The sequence below is a fragment of the Ranitomeya imitator genome, chromosome 5, assembly GCF_032444005.1.
Source record: "Ranitomeya imitator isolate aRanImi1 chromosome 5, aRanImi1.pri, whole genome shotgun sequence".
Classification (NCBI taxonomy): domain Eukaryota; kingdom Metazoa; phylum Chordata; class Amphibia; order Anura; family Dendrobatidae; genus Ranitomeya; species Ranitomeya imitator.
Window position 1 is genome coordinate 49,892,154 of NC_091286.1, and position 19,243 is coordinate 49,911,396.

A 19,243-nucleotide genomic window follows, 5' to 3' on the forward strand; every position below is an offset into this window, starting at 1 on the left:
ATTAATTTTTAACCTGGTGTGATAAGTGGCAATCGGTGCAGATTCCATTCAGACCAAATTGGATCCACTGTCCGATTCAAACGAATCTGCCCTAAACAAAGTTCGGTGCATTCTCTCATTTTTAACCCCTTAACGACCAGGGATATTTAAGTTTTTGAATTTCTGTTTTTTGCTCCCCTTTTTTCCCAGAGCCATAACTTTTTTATTTTTCAGTCAATATAGTCATCATGTACTGGAAAACGGGGAAAAAATTCTAGATGTAGTGAAATTGCAAAAAAAATTGCGATTCTACAGTTGTTTTTTTTTTTTAACCATGTTCACTAAATGCTAAAACTGACCTGCCATTATGATTTTCCACGTCATTACGAGTTCAAGGACTCCAAACATGTATAGGTTCTTTTTTATCTGAGTGGTGGAAAAAAAATGCAAAATTTGTTTTAAAAAAAAAAAAAGGCACCACGTTCCGAGACCTGTAGCATCTCCATTTTTCGTGATCTCTGGTTGGGTGAGGGCTTAATTTTTGCGTGCCGAGCTGACGTTTTTTATTGATACCAGTTTGATGTAGATAAAATCTTTTGATCACCCGTTATTGCATTTTATTTAAATGTAGTGGTGACCAAAAAACGTAATTCTGATGTTTTGACTTTTTTTCTCGTTATGCCGTTTAGCAATCTAGTTAATTCTTTTTTTATATTTTTTTATAGATCAGATTATTCTGAATTCGGCGATACCAAATATGTGTATATTTGATTTTTTATTTTATTTTGAATGGGGTGGAAAGAGGGGTGATTTGAACTTTTATATTATTTTTTATATTTGTAAAACATTTTTTTTACATTTTGCATGCTTCAATAGTCTTAATGGGAGACTAGAAGCTGTAGTACTTTTATCAATTCCACTACACTCAGGCGATGATCAGATTGCCTGTGTGTAGCAGAAATACTCACTTGCTATGGGAGCCGACCACTGTGCGGCGCTTATAGCATTCTGGCTATAACAACCATAGAGGTCTGCTGTAGCCTTCTGGATGTCATGCCAACCCATCGGTAACCCACGATCAAGTGACAGGGTCACCGATGGGGAAGATTAGTGACATGCCGAGTTAAATGCCGCTGTCAGAGATTGACAGCAGCATTTAACTAGCAGTTGTACTATTATGCTCAACATCATAAAGGAGTTATTCACCTGTAACATGACTCTAAGCTTTTAAAATAATTTTTTGGCTGTTTTTTATTATGTCTTGGAAAGTTAGGTGACTACAGAGGCAGCACACCTGAGTTTAGCTGTATTACATTACAAACCCTTATTTCAGCTTTCCTCCTCTTATAGCACTGTCAGCTCTGATGTACTGCCCTTCCCCCCACACTGCCTGTCTGGAGATGAGCCACACTTATGTCTATTGTGCTCAAAGCAACTTTTGAACACAACAGAGAATAGTGTGATTACTGACATAACTCCAGATCTAAGTATGGGAATAGGGTCAGTACAGCAGAGCTGATAGTGCTATGAAAGGGGGATGTGATAGAAGGGTTTGTAATGTGACACAGGTAAACTCTTGTGTGTTGTCCCTACCCCCACAGGGACCTTATGTAAAAGGTGTGAGTCATCTCTAATTTCCCAGCACTTTTAATCGTGCATGAGGTTAGAACAGAACACCAGAGCTGTATCCTTATATCTCATATACTGAGAAGTCTGTTCTAAGCTGTAGTGGGGCGTGTTCTTTTTCTGCTGTGTTGCTGCCTGCTGATGATTGGGCAACTCTTGCAGATAGAAGAAGCACACTCCCCCAGTGAAAAATATCTGATAACGCCCACTTGTATTAAACAAAGGTTACCTTATTAGATGCCAAATATTTTGATAGCAAATATCTCTGCAATGGAAACATGAAATAAAAAAACAACAACTTTTATTCTGCTCTGCAGTCACTATTACATCTTGGGTCCAGTTCAATGTGAAAAATGTGGTAAAGGTCCTCTTTATTCCAACTGGGTGTGTACCAGAGAAGTTCTGTCATAGAGGCGAAAAAGTAAACTCCCAAAGAGAAGTTCTAAGGTAGAAGCCTAGTTGGTTGAAGGGAAGAGTTGCATTTTTATTAACTTCAGAACAGATGGACATAGAAAGAAAAGTGTTCCAGAATCAGGAGAACAGCAGCTAAATTTAAAAAATCCTGTTAAAAGTCCTAATTTATAGCACCCAGCTGTCAGTTTATTCAGAATTGTTTAGGGTGCACAATTTTTATTTACAAAATTATTATTTTTTATAAAGAATGTGATTTTATTAGTGAAATTAACATGTCGTAAGAGGTAACAGGTCCTCTCTAAAAGTTATTGCCTGAAAATACACAGAATGATTGAACATTATTAAGGTATGAGGATTGCTAATTATATTTTCTTTTTTCTATTTTCAGACCATTCATATTTGAGAAAAATGTGTGCAGCAAATCCTGATAACTGGGTAACTTTTGATGATGAAAATCTGTTCCAGTCTCCTCGGAAAGCCCTAATATTTACCCATGACAATGCACACAGTCCTAAACCAAGTGAACTTAAACTAAATCTATCTCATGAGCGGATGACAAGTCTTTCTTCTTCCAACTCCACCACCCCTCACACATCTCCAGTAATTGACTTTTTCATGAGTCCTGGTCCTCCAAGCAATTCTCCTCTTTGTACTCCAATTAAGGACAGCCCATCCATGCCGTGCACTCCTAAACAAGGGTCTTTTAACTTGTACCCTTTAGCTGAGAAGCCCCAGAACCACCATTATATGTTGTTTGAAGAATCAACAAATCAAAGGTCAACTGTGTCATCTCCTACAGATACGAATGACCCAAATCAGAATGCGTCACCGTGCAAAAGTAATAACAGTGTAGGACATTTTTCAGTTTTTCATTTAGATCTCTCTCAAAATGATTGTGCCTTCTCAAGCCCATTTTGGAACAATGATGCCACAAGTTTTTCACAGGATCTATCCATTTCAAGCGAATCTTGCGTGAAAGAAAAAAAACCTGCCAAACAAGAATATAACATTTCAGAAAAAGAAACATTTAGCAATAACCAGAAAAGTCTAAACCAATGTTCCTTCAGTTACGTGTGCGAAAGGCTTCAGCATTTAAAGATTGACCCGCCTGACAAGTCGAAACATCATCCAGGCTGCGTTGAAAGTGAAAGCCCATCATTTATTCCACAAAGTCTCTTTAGAAGTCAAGGGAAAGATGGGTGGCCTTTCATGTTGAGGATACCAGAAAAAAAGAACATGATGTCTTCCAGGCAGTGGGGACCTATTTACCTGAAAGTTGTAGCTGGTGGTATTCTGCAAATGTATTATGAAAAGGGTCTTGAAAAACCGTTCAAAGAATTTCAGCTTCATCAATTCTGCAGACTTTCAGAACCAAAACTCGAAAACTTAGGAGTTTCAGATAAAATACATACTGTTAAGATAGAAAATATATCTTACGTGGAAAAAAGGAAATACCACCCAAAACCAGAAGTGGTTCACGAGGCAGAAATCGAGGAAATGTTAAAATTAGGAACCACTGAGTATTCTGATTTTTTGGACTTTATTTTAACAATGGAAGAAGAACTCTTGCTGCTTTCTCCAGTCTTGAAACAGAAAAAGACTTACGAAGAGCCTGAAATGTCAGTAGAGATAGTGGACAATTTTTGGGGACAAATTTCAAAGGAAGGGAAGCTAAGAGACAAGTCGGTGGTCTGCAAATTATATTGTCTTAGTTTTATTAATAGTGGCATGGAGTGTTTTTTAACATTAAACGATGCTAAACTACAAAAGCGGAACTATTTTGATAAGAACAGTGAGAAAAACTTGATCCATATTTCGGAATATCATTTCCACAAATGTGTCAAGCAACAAGAATTTGAAAAGTCTCGGATAATTAAATTCACACCGATAGATGCCTGCCGGTTTGAACTCATGCGCTTTAAGGTTCCTTGTGATGTCAATGAGCTTCCATTTTCACTTAAGAGCTTGGCTTTGGTACAAGGAGCCTATGTGGAACTCCAAGCTTTCTTAAACATGTCCAGTAGTATGGTGGGTCCTTCACAGGTAAAATACTGCGAAAATATTACTATCCACTTCCCGGTTCCTGCTCAATGGGTAAAAGCACTTTGGACTGTTAGTCTACAGAGACAGAGGTCCTTGAAGACAAAGATGAATAGAAGAGCCTGTCTTAGTACTGGATATGAAATAGAATCAGAGCCGGTGATACAAGTTACAATCGGGACTGCAAAATATGAGAACGCATACAAAGCTGTTGTATGGAAGATTGATCGACTCCCTGATAAAAATTCTAGTAAATATACATTTTCCATTTCATTCTATTGCTGATATTATGCTTTATTTGTTAAGAACCACTATTGGACTAGAGTTGGGTTAGTTGAGAAGAGGAAGAGTGGTAACCCGCATGACTAGTCATCTTACAATAGGTCTCATGCAAGTTTATCCTCCTCAGGGAGCAAAATAATACTTCTCTATATGGGCATAGGTGAACAGGTTTTTGTTGTTGACCAATCTCCTCCGTGGACAACAGAGAGGCACCATGACAGTTTAAGTTGTTATTCCTAACTTGTCTGTGGAGTCTAACAGGTAAAGTCTCTCCTACTGGGGCGTGACATGCCAGTGTAAGGAGACCTATAGGCCATGCAATGCTTTTCTCCGAAATTAAATATGCCAATTGCCTCTTCAGAGAAGAAGAGGACTAGAACTCTATTGCCATCTACTGCCACTTTAATTTTTAATTGCAAATGCTTTCAATTGAAACTCTTCAGTTAGCAAGGTGAGGCTGACCATCTGAGCATTTAGCAATGTCTGAAAATCAAGAGTGCGAAAGAGCTCAGTTATAATAAGTATTATCAAATTATAGTAAATGTACAGTGTTGCACTCCATTATGGTTTCCCGAAGTAAATGGGAAACTGTTAATATACAGAGGTGGTACAACAGACTATGGAACATGTAAACCACAAGCATATGCTCTTTCTTCATTGTTGAGGTCCTGTGTTATGCGTCCTCAGTCCTCGAAGTAGATGGCCAGTAATGGACCTGTGTGGGGGACCAGCTAACTAAGATTAGCAGAACAGCAAGGATATTCTAGGACATGTCATTCTGGCATGTTTTGCACCAAAAACAGTCTTTTATTACTTACACCATAGTTATGGTCTTTTAAGACACTTTTTGTTTCTTGTTTGTTTTTTGTTTGACTTAGGTCCCGGCCTCATTGAAAGGGGGAGTGGCTATAAAAAGCAAAGGGGTATGGCTTAATATGCACCCAAAAAATGCACCAAAACTGTACTGTGCATTTCTGGTTAGACAGTCTTAAAATTAGGCATATTTCAAACAGCATGAGACTTTTTGAGAAACTTGGTGCATTTTATCACTGTTTTATTTGAGTTTGCACCGTCTTAGAATTAGATTCTTTTAAAAAATCTGCCCCGATATTTGTATGCATTTGTGATGTACATACAGTTAGGTCCATATATATTTGAACAGAGACAATATTTTTCTAATTTTGGTTATAGACATTACCACAATTAATTTTAAACAAAACAATTCAGATGCAGTTGAAGTTCAGACTTTCAGCTTTCATTTGAGGGTATCCACATTAAAATTGGATGAAGGGTTTAGGAGTTTCAGTTCCTTAACATGTGCCACCCTGTTTTTAAAGGGACCAAAAGTAATTGGACAATTGACTCCAAGGCTATTTCATGGACAGGTGTGGGCAATCCCTTCGTTATGTCATTCTCAATTAAGCAGATAAAAGGCCTGGAGTTGATTTGAGGTGCGGTGCTTGCATTTGGAAGGTTTTGCTGTGAAGTAAACATGCGGTCAAAGGAGCTCTCCATGCAGGTGAAACAAGCCATCCTTAAGCTGCGAAAACAGAAAAAAAACATCCGAGAAATTGCTACAATATTAGGAGTGGCAAAATCTACAGTTTGGTACATCCTGAGAAAGAAAGAAAGCACTGGTGAACTCATCAATGCAAAAAGACCTGGGCGCCCACGGAAGACAACAGTGGTGGATGATCGCAGAATAATCGCAGAAACCACTTCACAACAGCCAATCAAGTGAACAACACTCTCCAGTAGGTCGGCGTATCAATATCCAAATCTACCATAAATAGAAGACTGCATGAAAGTAACTACAGAGGGTTCACTGCACGGTGCAAGCCACTCATAAGCATCAAGAAGAAAAAGGCTAGACTGGACTTTGCTAAAAAAAACATCTAAAAAAGCCAGCACAGTTCTGGAAAAACATTCTTTGGACAGATGAAACCAAGATCAGCCTCTACCAGAATGATGGAAAGAGAAAAGTATGGCGAAGGCGTGGTACAGCTCATGATCCAAAGCATACCACATCATCTGTAAAACACGGCGGAGGCAGTGTGATGGCTTGGGCATGCATGGCTGCCAGTGGCACTGGGTCACTTGTGTTTATTGATGACACAGGACAGAAGCAGCCGAATGAATTCTGAGGTATTCAGAGAGATACTGTGTGCTCAGATCCAGCCAAATGCAGCCAAACTGATTGGTTGTCGTTTCATACTACAGATGGACAATGACCCAAAACATAAAGCCAAAGCAACCCAGGAGTTTATTAAAGCAAAGTAGCGGAGTATTCTTGAATGGCCAAGTCAGTCACCTGATCTCAACCCAATTGAGCAGCATTTCACTTGTTAAAGACTAAACTTCAGACAGAGAGACCCACAAACAAACAGAAACTGTAAACCACCGCAGTGAACGCCTGGCAGAGCATCAAAAAGGAGGAAACACAGCGTCTGGTGAGGTCCATGAGTTCAAGACTTCAGGCAGTCATTGCCAACAAAGGGTTTTCAACCAAGTACTAAAAATGAAAATTTTATTTAAAATTATTGAACCTGGCCAATTACTTTTGGTCCCTTTAAAAACAAGGTGGCACATGTTAAGGAGCTGAAACTCCTAAACCCTTCATCCAATTTTAATATGGATACCCTCAAATGAAAGCTGAAAGTCTGAACTTCAATTGCATCTGAATTGTTTTGTTTATAATTCATTGTGGTAATGTCTATAACCAAAATTAGAAAAATGTCTCAGTCCAAATATATATGGACCTAACTGTAGATTAGATACATTAGATGCAAGATCGTATTTTATGTGCAGCACTTCTGGCCCAATTTATCCTTTTAATTTAACCACTTTTCTCTTTTTTTGTCTTGTGGTATTCCTTGAATTTTTTTGCACAAATTTCTCAAAATACTACACTTAATTCTTGAATTAAAAATGCTGTTTATTTTTGTCTTTAACCTTTCTTAGTGAAAAAAGTCACGTGTTCAGTTACAAAGTTGCTAAATTTGCATAAAAAATTTCAGAGGGTCATAAACCACTCCCAAATTGAATTTGAATAGATTTGTACAAAAAAAAAATTGTGTCTTTTCAAAAAGTCTTAGGTGAATCGGCTGAAAATATTTGGCAACCCCAAATCCTGCCTATAATGACTAACATAAAACAATAAACAGGTGAACAGATACAAAACAGACTTTAAAGAGTGAAAAGGAAAAGAATAAAGTGCAAATGATAAAGAAGTTTTAAAGGTGTTTTCCGGTTTTAGGCTACCAGACTTCAGTCACTCTGTGCACTGCGCTATGTGAGGTTTTCCCTGTGGCGGTGTCGAGAGCGGGCAGTCATGTGACTGCAAGTATGCAATTTGCATACTTCCAGCCACATTCTGACTAGACTTGTAATTTACATATGTCTAGTCGGCATGTGACCACATGTATGCAAATCACATACAGTACAGACCAAAAGTTTGGACACACCTTCTCATCTAAAGATTTTTCTGTATTTTCATGACTAAGAGAATTGTACATTCACACTGATGGCATCAAAACTATGAATTAACACATGTGGAATTATGTACTTAACAAAATAGTGTGAAACAACTGAAATTATGTCTTATATACTAGGTTCTTCAAAGTAGCCACCTTTTGCTTTGATGACTGCTTTGCGCACTCTTGTCATTCTCTTGATGAGCTTCAAGAGGTAGTCACAGGGAATCGTCTTCCAACAATCTTGAAGGAGTTCCCAGAGATGCTTAGCACTTGTTGGCCTTTTTGCCCTCACTCTGCGGTCCAGCTCACCCCAAACCATCTCGATTGGATTCAGGGCTCTTTACTGTGGAGGCCAGGTCATCTGGCGTAGCATCCCATCACTCTCCTTCTTGGTCAAGTAGCCCTTACACAGCCTGGAGGTGTATTTGGGGTCATTGTCCTGTTGAAAAATAAATGATGGTCCAACTAAACGCAAACCGGATGGAATTGCATGCCCCTGCAAGATGCTGTGGTAGCCATGCTGGTTCAGTATGCCTTCAATTTTGAATAAATCCCCAACAGTGTCACCAGCAAAGCACCCCCACATCATCACACCTCCTCCTCCATGCTTCACGGTGGAAACCAGGCATGTAGAGTCCATCCGTTCACCTTTTCTGTGTCGCACAAAGACACGGTGGTTGGAACCAAAGATCTCAAATTTGGACTCATCAGACCAAAGCACAGATTTCCACTGGTCTAATGTCCATTCATTGTGTTCTTTAGCCCAAACAAGTTTCTTCTGCTTGTTGTCTGTCCTTAGCAGTGGTTTCCTAGCAGCTATTTTACCATGAAGGCCTGCTGCACAAAGTCTCCTCTTAACAGTTGTTGCAGAGATGTGTCTGCTGCTAGAACTCTGTGTGGCATTGACCTGGTCTCTAATTTGAGCTGTTGTTAACCTGCTATTTCTGAGGCTGTTGACTCGGATAAACTTACCTCAGAAGCAGAGGTGACTCTTGGTCTTCCTTTCTTGGGGCGGTCCTCATGCGAGCCAGTTTCTTTGTAGCGCTTGTTGGTTTTTGCAACTGCACTTGGGGACACTTTCACAGTTTTCCCAATTTTTCGGACTGACTGACCTTAATTTCGTAAAGTAATGATGGACACTCGTTTTTCTTTACTTAGCTGCTTTTTCTTGCCCTAATACAAATTCTAACAGTCTATTCAGTAGGACTATCAACTGTGTATCCACCAGACTTCTGCACAACACAACTGATGGTCCCTACCCCATTTATAAGGCAATAAATCCCACTTATTAAACCTGACAGGGCAAACCTGTGAATTGAAAACCATTCCCGGTGACTACCTCTTGAAGCTCATCAAGAGAATGCCAAGAGCGTGCAAAGCAGTCATCAAAGCAAAAGGTGGCTACTTTGAAGAACCTAGAATAAAAGACATATTTTCAGTTGTTTCACACTTTTTTGTTAAGTATATAATTCCACATGTATGAATTCATAGTTTTGATGCTTTCAGTGTGAATGTACAATTTTCATAGTCATGAAAATACAGAAAAATCTTTAAATGTGAAGGTGTCCAAACTTTTGGGCTGTACTGTAGCTAAAAAAAGAAAAGTTGTATATCGGCTCACCAACTGTTGAAAAATGCCTTGAATTGAGGTGCGGCGTACAGAGACTCCAGATTGACTTCTGGGTGTAGATATAGCAGCAAAATGGAAAAATCCAATATCTGTAGGAAATGAGGTAAGTATATTGAAATATAATTTTATTAGCAACATAGTTAAAAAAGGGAAAAAAACTAAAAATCAAAACATACAAAGAGAATAAAAGGACATGGGTCTACGCATTTCGATCATAACCGTTCTTAGTCCTGCTCGCGATGTGAGGATTCATGAATCTGCAGCCATATAGAGTGTCTGCAGACTTGTAGCCTAAGGCTGGACAACCCTTTAAATGACCATGGTCCACCATGCAGAACTAGCCCCAACTTTGGTATATTCCATGTGCCAACGGCACAGCTTAGATCCTCATCGTAGGCTATTAAACCGCTGGCCTAATACGTTCTCCACTGCTCTTTTTTTAAGGTCCTGATCAGCCACACAGTTTATCCTGTAAGCTTGAGCTGGGCTCCGACCAGGAGATACCTCGCAGCTGGAATCCGATGGCAAACATGCAGTTTATTATGCCGTTTACATGTGTCTCTGGGGCAGAGGTAAAATCAATGGGAGTCGAGAATGATCTCCAGCCCCATAAAAACGTCACCCAGAAGACTTGCTACAACATCCAGGTATTATTGATTTCCACATTTGCTTTGAATGGTTTACATTACATATAGATTGTTATTGGAGAACATAAGATGACCTGATGGAACAATATACACTCTGATTAGATTGGGACAGGCAGGACTTTATTGCTTGTAGGTTTTTCCCTATCAATCTGGAATCCGGTGACAGCAATATCTAAACTTGTCTATCTGGAGCAGACATTGCTCTATAGCGTCGCAAGCATGAGCCATCTACTTTATGTCGTGCATAAATATCCGCATTTTATCATCCACACGGAATGGCTAAGTCAGCTGGTTTTGTGCTCAAAACAAGAGGAAAACATACAGTTCAGCAAATGTGTACAAACCTCACAAAGCTGTCATCCATAATGTGCTTATAATTTTAATGTATGCAGGAAAACTCGAACCGCCGCTCTGCAGACGGTTATTCAGACATGAATACATTGTGTAATATCAATTGGGACAGTCAATATTACAAACATGCATCCATCGTTTTATCACCGTGGAAAAAGTGAAGACGTTCCAGCTCCATATAGATTCCAAATTTATTCAAAATAAAATATTAAAATATTAAATCAATGTAGTGATCAAGACATTCTTTGTCTGACACACAATACCTATCTACAATAATATAACAAATTAGAACAATTGTGTAGGTCACCAGTTGTGCTCAAAAGTTTACATAGCCCGGCAGAATTTTTGCTTTCTTGTCCATTTTTCAGAGAATATGAATGATAACACCAAACCTTTTTCTCCACTCATGGATAGTGGTTGGATGAAGCCATTTATTGTGAAACTACTGTGTTTTCTCTTTTTAAATCATAATGACAACCCAAAACATCCAGATGACCCTGATCAAAAGTTTACATATCCCATTTCTTAAAACCGTGTATTGCTCCCTGTAACATCAATGACGGCTTGAAGTCTTTTGTGGTAGTTGTGGAGGAGGTTCTTTATTTTCTCAGAAGGTAAAGCTGCCCACCCTTCTTGGCAAACAGCCTCCAGTTCCTGTAAATTCCTGGGCTGTCTAGCATGAACTGTGCGCTTGAGATCTGAGATGGCCACTCCAGAACAAGAGGCAGAGATGGAATGTATGACTATCTAAAGTGTTGATTGGAGATGCCATGCTTAACTTGCCCAATGGCCCTATTTTCTGTAAAACCAGAGTAATGATATTCAATGAATACTCATTATTCTCCCCTGTGGTTCTTGTACTTGTTGCTTAAGGTTCGTTTACACGATTCGAGCCGCGGTCATTTAATAGCTCGTTATCACATGCAGACTGCATATAATGGTGCACACAGAACGATCTTTAATAGATGGTTCAGTGCTCATGTGCAGCACAAAAGATCATTTTGCCCGACGAGCATTCTCTGGGTGATTGATATACTGTTTAGACAGCACGATTATCGTGAAACGAGTGTTCCCAGGAGCGCTCATTCACTGTAATCTTGCAGGGTAAATGCACCTTTAAGATATAGATATCATATAGTAAAGATTACTCTAAAGAGAAGACTCATACGAGGTAGGCAAGAGTCATGTAAGGTAAAGGTATAGCTTTATTAATAGCCGCTCCCGTGACTGGTAGCAACGTAGAGAATGACCAGTCAGACAGAATGTAACAGTGGGAGCATAAGGATAACACGGCCCCCCTAATGAAACACAGGAAACTCATGGAGTCATCAGTTTTTGGGAGATGATATCATTCTGCAAAACTGCTGGTGTTAGGAGTATTCAGCTCAAGTTGCTTAATGACGACCTAAAATGTGATGAAATGTTAATGCTTAACCCTTCGGTAACTTACCTGACAGAAAGAAAGAAAGCAGTACCGTAACTCCACAGATACAACTGTTTTTTTTCTTCTTACTGTAAGCAGTATCATAGTGCAGATTTCTTTATAAATGCTGATTCTGCAAAAATACGGATAATTGACTAGAAAAAGCAATGTAAAGTATTGTACACACACAAAGTATGGAACTCATACTGTGAGGTATACAATATTAGAGGTACAGGGTGTAACAGCGCAGAACTGCAAGTTTCAGGATGATCCTGAGATAGATGATAGATAGATAGATGATAGATAATAGATAATAGATAGATATTACATGATAGATAGATAATAGATATGAGATAGATAGATAATAGATATATAGATAATAGATAGATAATAGATAGATAGATACAGTAGATAGATAATTGATAGATAATAGATATGAGATAGATAAATTAATATAATATATAAATATGAGATATATATAGATATTAGATGGATACATATAGTAGATAGATAATATAGAGATATGCAGTATGTGAGTTGGATAGATGGATAAGTAGATAGATTTTGTTATATTTCCAGTCCTTTTCTTGGTTTGTGGGATTGTTCTGCAGATTCAATATAACTAGTTATAGACTCAAACCAGCAGCAATGGCGCCCGGGGCACTGGGCCGACTATGGGGGAATTGTGTTGATCTATGATATTTGTTGTGTAGGTCTATATTGGGCCACATGATAGAATGCCACCATCATACAGAACTTGCACTACATTTACTTTCTTGTTCACACAGGTAGAGATTGATAGAAAACGTATCCCCACTGATGGAGAAGACATGGACAAGACCAGAGAGTGCAGAACGCAGTAAAAAAAAACCGTTCTCGAACAGAACCGAGAAATCTGTGTGGAAATATAAGCGGTAATTCAGAAGCTAAGGTGCTCCATGTGCTGGACTATATCTCCCAGCACGCCCGGCCTGCCGAAGCTGTATATACATTCACCATGGCTGTCTTACAAGTGCAGATGTAAGGGACTATAGTAGGTGTATACTGTTCTTTGTTACTGAATAATTCCATGATTTCATATTAATATACCTAAAGTACACTGTTAATATGATTTACATTTACAGATAACACAAGTAAGCAGCAGCTTAATGTAATTGTTTTAAGTGATTTATTTGCTTAATCTTCTCTTTTGGCAATAAAACTGAAAAAACGAAGAATGAAAAAAAAAATAAAACTATAAAAAAACAAAGAAATAACAAAAAATAAACAAAAAATATTTTGTCTCTTCTTCTCTCTATTTAGTTACAGGCAGATTTGTCTTAAATGTGACATGGAGCTCCCGATCCTGGGGAGTCTGCACGCTGTATGCTATAGTAATGGGGGTATCTGTGCATCGCTAAGACCCCCTACAATTAGGTTGCCCACCATGTGCTGCGGCAAAATGTGCTGCTAAAAGCGCCATTAGGCTTCTTTCACACTAGCGTCGGAATCTCCCCGTCGCAATGCGTCGGGGAGAGATTCCGACGCTAGCGTTTAACGCTTTGCACAATGGGTGCAGCGGAGGCATTTTTCCGGCGCATCCGCTGCCCCATTATAAGGTGCGGGGAGGTGGGGGCGGAGTTCCGGCCGCGCATGCGCGGTCGGAAAAAGCGGTCCGTCGGGAGAAAAAAACGTTACATGTAGGGTTTTTTTTCCCGACGGTCCGCCAAAGCACGACGCATTCATCGCAAGACGGATGCGAAGTGTGCCAATCCATCGCAAATGCGTCGTCAATAGAAGTCTATGGGAGAAAAACGCATCCTGCAAGCACTTTTGCAGGATGCGTTTTTTCTGCAAAACGACGCATTGTGACGGATTTACAAAAAACGCTAGTGTGAAAGTACCCTTAGCGGTGAGCGAACATGCTCGGATATGGTGTTATCCACCGTGTTTGTGTGCAAACCAAGTCACTTCAGCGTGCTCAAAAACGTCCGTCTGCACCCGACCTTAGCCCTCTTCGCACGTGTGTCTAAAACACGTACGTGAAAAGCCGTCATTACTGTTTTGGAGCGGTGTGTCATCAATGTGTACGATTTTCGTGGTCATCCGTATTTTTCCAGACTGGATAAAGACAGAATGAAATGACAAAGCTTCTCCTATACTTGCAATGTTAAACACTGACCGCAGACGGACTGTAAACCATCCATGAGCTGCACGTGTTATTCACGAACCGTTAGGCTATGCTCGCGTTAGCCAGTTTTTCAGCAGTTTTTTCATTCATTTTTTTAAGGCAAATTTTCCGCTGCATTTTGCAGCACCAGCAAAGCCTATGAGATTTCCGAAATCTCGTGCACACAGCTTGTTTTTGTTGTCATCAGTATTTTGTGCTTTGCATGCTTTTTTGCACAGTAAATCATGTCACTTTTTTCAGCGTTTTCTTTGCATTTCTTCAGCGTTTCTCAACCGTTGAAGGAAATGGGTGGAGAAAAAACGCTGAAAATCCCCAACAAAAAACGTAGGCATTAGGTTTTGCAGTGTTTTTTTGTGCCAAATCCTGATTAAATAGAATGTGATTTTCTTTCTTTGTACATATTATCAGCACGCACAAGAGACAAAATCGCAGGAAAAAAACCACACAAAAACAGCACCAAGAATACAGCAAAACCTGCATTTTTGCTGCAGCTTCTTTACTGCTAAGAGATCAGATTTTGCTGCAGAAGCAAAAAACGCTGAAAAAACGCCTAATGTGAACATAGCCATAGACTTGTATCGGCCCTTGTTATATGTGCTGCCAGAAAAAAAACGGACATGTCTCCGTGTGGTTCACAGTGACACACGGTCCATATAAAAACATGGATTTGTGTATAGCACCGTAGGTTATAATGAGTACGTGTGATATCCGAGAGAAAAACTGAAACTACACGTACTGGAGTCATGGACGTGTGATGGAGGCCTCTCTATTGATAATGGATTTATTAAGGTCCCAATTCTGACTTTATTCGTACATTTCCAGGAGATACAATTGAGAAATAGCGCAAGAATAGATTCTCTAGTAAGTTTATTTTCATGGGGATAATTAATATTTACTAAAAGAGACGAATGAGGAGAAGCCTCGCATCCTCTGTACAGCGTCACCACTCATGGGTCAGCGCCAGCACCCAGTGAAGGTGCAGGGTCATCACTCCATCTTTACAGTGGAGAGGACAAAACACAGACATGGAAAGAAGGCAATCACTAGATGGAGATATTGTCGCTTCCAATAAAGACCGGCTCACCTGGCATAACTAATGCCCTGACAATGTCTGAGCTTCCACACGTCAACCTGCCATAACATTATAAAACACCTGTGATCCAACAAGGCATGGACTCCACCAGACTTCTGAAAGCGTCCCGTGGCGTCTGGCACCAAAACGTTGGCAGCAGATCCTGTAAATTGCCAGGATCAGATTCTGCACTTCTTGCTGACAGAGGATACTGTGCCCTGAGAATCACACCCCTTGTACTTTTCCACATTTTTTCACGTTACACCTGCAAACTTAAATGCTTTTTATTGGGCTTTTATGTGATATACTAACACAAAATAGCGACTCTTGGTGACTTGAAAAGGAAATGATACATGGTTTTCTAATTATTTTAAAAATATAAATCTGAAAATGTGATAAGCGTTTGTATTCAGACCCCTTGAGTCAATGTAGGACCACCTTTTGCTGCAATTACTGGAGAAATTCTTTTGAGAAATGTCTCTACTAGCTTTGACCAGCTAGGGGTGACATTTTGCCCCTTCTTCTTTGTAAACTAGCTCTAGCTTAGTGAGATTGGATGGAGACCTTTATGAAGAGCAATTTTGAAGCCTTGCTACAGATTCTCAATGGAATTTAGGTCCGGACTGTAACTGGGCTATCCACACATATGAATGTGCTTTGATCCATCCATTGTAGCTCCGGCAGTATGTTTAGGATCAATGTCCTGCTGGAAGTAACACCTAGGTCCCAGTCTCAACTCTTTTGCAGCCTTTATCAGGTTTTCCTCCGGGATTGCTCTGTATTTACCTCCATCCATCTTTCTATAAATTCTGACCAGCTTCCCTGTCTCTGCTGAAGAAAAGCCTCCCCATAGTATGATGCTGCCACCACCATGTTTGACGGTGGAGATGGTGTTTTCAGGGTTATATGCAGTGTTAGTTTTCCACCACACAGTGTTTTACATTTAGCCCAAAAAGTTCTACTTTAGTCTCATCTGACTAAAGCACCTTCTTCCACTTGCTCACTGTGCCCCCTAAATGGCTTTTTGCAAATTAGAAATGGATTTTATTAGGGCTTGCTTTCAAAAATATCTTTCTTCTTGCCCCTATCCCATAAAGGTCGGATATGGGGGGGTATAAGAATAATAGTTGTCCTGTGAACAGATTCTCCCAACTAAGCTGTTGATCTCTGCAGCTCCTCCAGAGTGACCATGGGCCTCTTCGCTGCTTTTCTAATTAGTGCTCACTTGCTTGGGATGTCAGTTTAGGTGGACCGCCATGTCTAAGTAGGTTTGCAGTTGTGCCATACTCTTTCCATTCTGGGATGATGGATTGATCAGTGCTCCATGAGATGTTCAGAGCTTGGTCTATTTTATTTATAACCTAACCTTGCATTACTTTTCTCCACAACTTTATCTCTGACCTGTCTGGTGTGTTCCTTGGTTTTCATGATGCTACTTTATCCCTAATGCTTTCAAACAAACTTCTGAGGCCTTCACAGAACAGCTGTAGTTGCATTGAGAATAAATTACACACCGATGGATTCGATTCACTAATTATGTGACTTCTTGAGGCAATTGGTCACTCTGGATTGTATTTAGGCATTACAGGGGTAACCATGTATCATTTCCTTAACACTTCACCAATGCTTGCTACTTTGTGTTGGAATGTCACATAAAATACATTTAATCTTGTGAGTGTAAAGTAAAAAAATGTGGAAAGTTCACAGGGTAAGAATACTTTTTCAAGGCACTGTAAACGGCCCGCAACAATGTTTAGATAGGTAATATGTGAAATTAGTTAATGCGTGAGTTATACCTGCGCTATCTACACAAAAGGGACAATGCAAAAGGGCTATAGCAATTGGTATGAGAGAAAAGAAATATATAGGTTCAAGGCACTTACTGTTTTTTTTGCCATAGATGGTTACGTGTAGAACCTGTTTTGAGGTTGTAGTGGGATCTTAACCCTGCTGTTGTCTTCGGTCTGGGGAGACCTATTTTGAACTTTGGTATTTTTTGGGGTGTTCAAGATGCGGTTCTGAAACTTGTGGTTGATTGACTTAAATGAGGATGGGTCGGTCGGCCACGGGTTTCAGAGCCACATCTTGAATATTTTAAAGAATATTGAAGTTCAAGGTCGGTCGTTTTTGACCGAAGACAACAGCAGGGTTAAAGAGATGAAAAAGCAAATTTATGCTTTTTTTTTTTTTTTTTTGCTTTTTCATCTCTTTAAGATCCCACTACAACCTCAAAACAGGTTCTACACGTAACCATCTATGGCAAAAAAAAAACCAGTAAGTGCCTTGAACCTATATATTACTTTTCTCTCATACCAATTGCTATGGCCCTTTTGCATTGTCCTTTTTGTGTAGATAGCGCAGGTGAAACTCACGCATTAACTAATTTCTTCTTCTTGCCCCCCCTTCCCCCTCCCTTTATGGGAATTATGTGGAGCGCCAGTGTTTCTTTCATTTCTATATATAATATGTGAAATTAACATCCACATGAGTTCCATTAAGGTTTCAAAACTTTTGCCCAAACCTCATTCTGCATCTGCTGGTTTCTCTTATTTTTATAGTGCACTCTCTTTTCTACTTTAAGTGAAGAACTCGATGGTCCACATAAAGTAAAAGAAGGCCACCTCCTTCTGATGCCCTATGGTCCAGTTCTGATGTTCAGGTGCCCTTAGGTAAATGCTTTTAGCTTGAGGCTCTGAGTCTTCATGGGCTCTCTGACTGGTCTGTAGCTACAAAGCCTAAGGCAAGCTGCAATATTCTGACATTTTTCTATTGTTGATTCTGTGTGAACGAACCAGACAAGCTAGCCTTTGCTTCCCATATGTATTAAAGGGAACTTGTCATGTAAAAAAAATGCTATAAGCCCACAGACATAGGGTTAATCTGCAGGTTAATAGAGTTCTAAATCTTTGTGGCTGCTGCACTGAATGCCAGGCTACTTTATGAACTTTATTCCTCCTGGCAGCTTTGGGCTTTCAGTCATAGAGGCGCTGCCGACGCGGCTTCAGTCCCCGCTTAGTACATATCGTTAGTGAGAAGCACTAACTGAAAGCCGGCTCACCAATGCATCTGTGTTTTAGGACATGACAAGTCCACTTTAACTCTTGGGTGCCCATTACCCTGCTTGTAGTTCTGCCTTGGACTTTTGTTGGGTAATAGTTAGAGTTGAGCTAATATGTTGCGATTCGTTCGCTTAATATGAATTTGACATATTCGTGCCATATTGCTACCCTATTCGTGCCGAATTTATGTTTGATAATCAATTCCGAACATATTCGTTCGTTTATACTCCCTTTGACTCCAATCACGTTTGGCTTTGTTCGACGAATTGCAAAAACAATATTCGCCACCGATCATAATTGGAACCGAATTTTTAAAAATTCACTCAACTCTAGTAATAACTAGGGATGAGCGAGTGTACTCGTGGCTTTGGTTTTCCCAAGCACGCTTGAGTGATCTCCGAATATTTGTAAGTGCTTGGAGATTTAGTTTTCGTCGCCTTAGCTGCATGATTTACATCTGCTACACAGCTTGAACACATGTGGTCATTCCCTAGCAACCAGGCAACCCCCACATGTACTCAGGCTGGCTAGCAGCCGTAAATCATGCAGCTGCGTCAACAAAAACTAAATCTCCGAGCACTTACAAATACTCGGAGGACCCCCGAGCGTGCTCGGGAAGACCCGAGCAAAGAGTATACTCGCTCATCACTAGTAATAACCAACAAATACCAAGAAAACCCCACAAACCTGTTTTGGTGATAATCTGACCTAGCCGTTCAGACATCACAATTTGACCTCTGCCAAATACCTTATAGATCTTTATATTTGCCCATTTTTCCTGTCTCTATCAAATCATCCCCAAGAAGTGCTGGCTTATAGACCTCAACTAATGATGAGCGAGTATACTCGTTGCGCGGGTCTCCCCGAGCACGCTCGGTGTATCTCCGAGTATTTGTTAGTGCTCGGAGAATTCGTTTTCCTCGCCTCAGCTGAATGATTTATGACTGCTAGACAGGCTGAATACATGTGAGGAAAGCCTGTTTGTTAGGGAATTCCCACATGTTTTGTGGCTGTCCAGAAGTTGTAAATCATGCAGCTGAGGCGATAAAAACTAAATCTCCGAGCACTAGCAAA

General features: G+C 39.9%; 1 protein-coding gene across 1 annotated transcript in view; it reads left to right on the top strand.

Moving 5' to 3' along the window:
* The window catches only part of STON1 (stonin 1), a 115,750-nt gene extending 102,592 nt beyond the window's left edge, over positions 1-13,158 (top strand). The window contains exons 2-4 of the mRNA XM_069768653.1: positions 2,408-4,309; positions 9,892-10,094; positions 12,657-13,158. Of these exons, the coding sequence (XP_069624754.1) occupies positions 2,428-4,309; positions 9,892-10,094; positions 12,657-12,731 (2,160 nt within the window). The 5' untranslated portion in view covers positions 2,408-2,427 and the 3' untranslated portion in view covers positions 12,732-13,158. The remainder of the gene's footprint in view (positions 1-2,407; positions 4,310-9,891; positions 10,095-12,656) is intronic.
* The last annotated feature ends 6,085 nt before the right edge of the window (positions 13,159-19,243 follow it).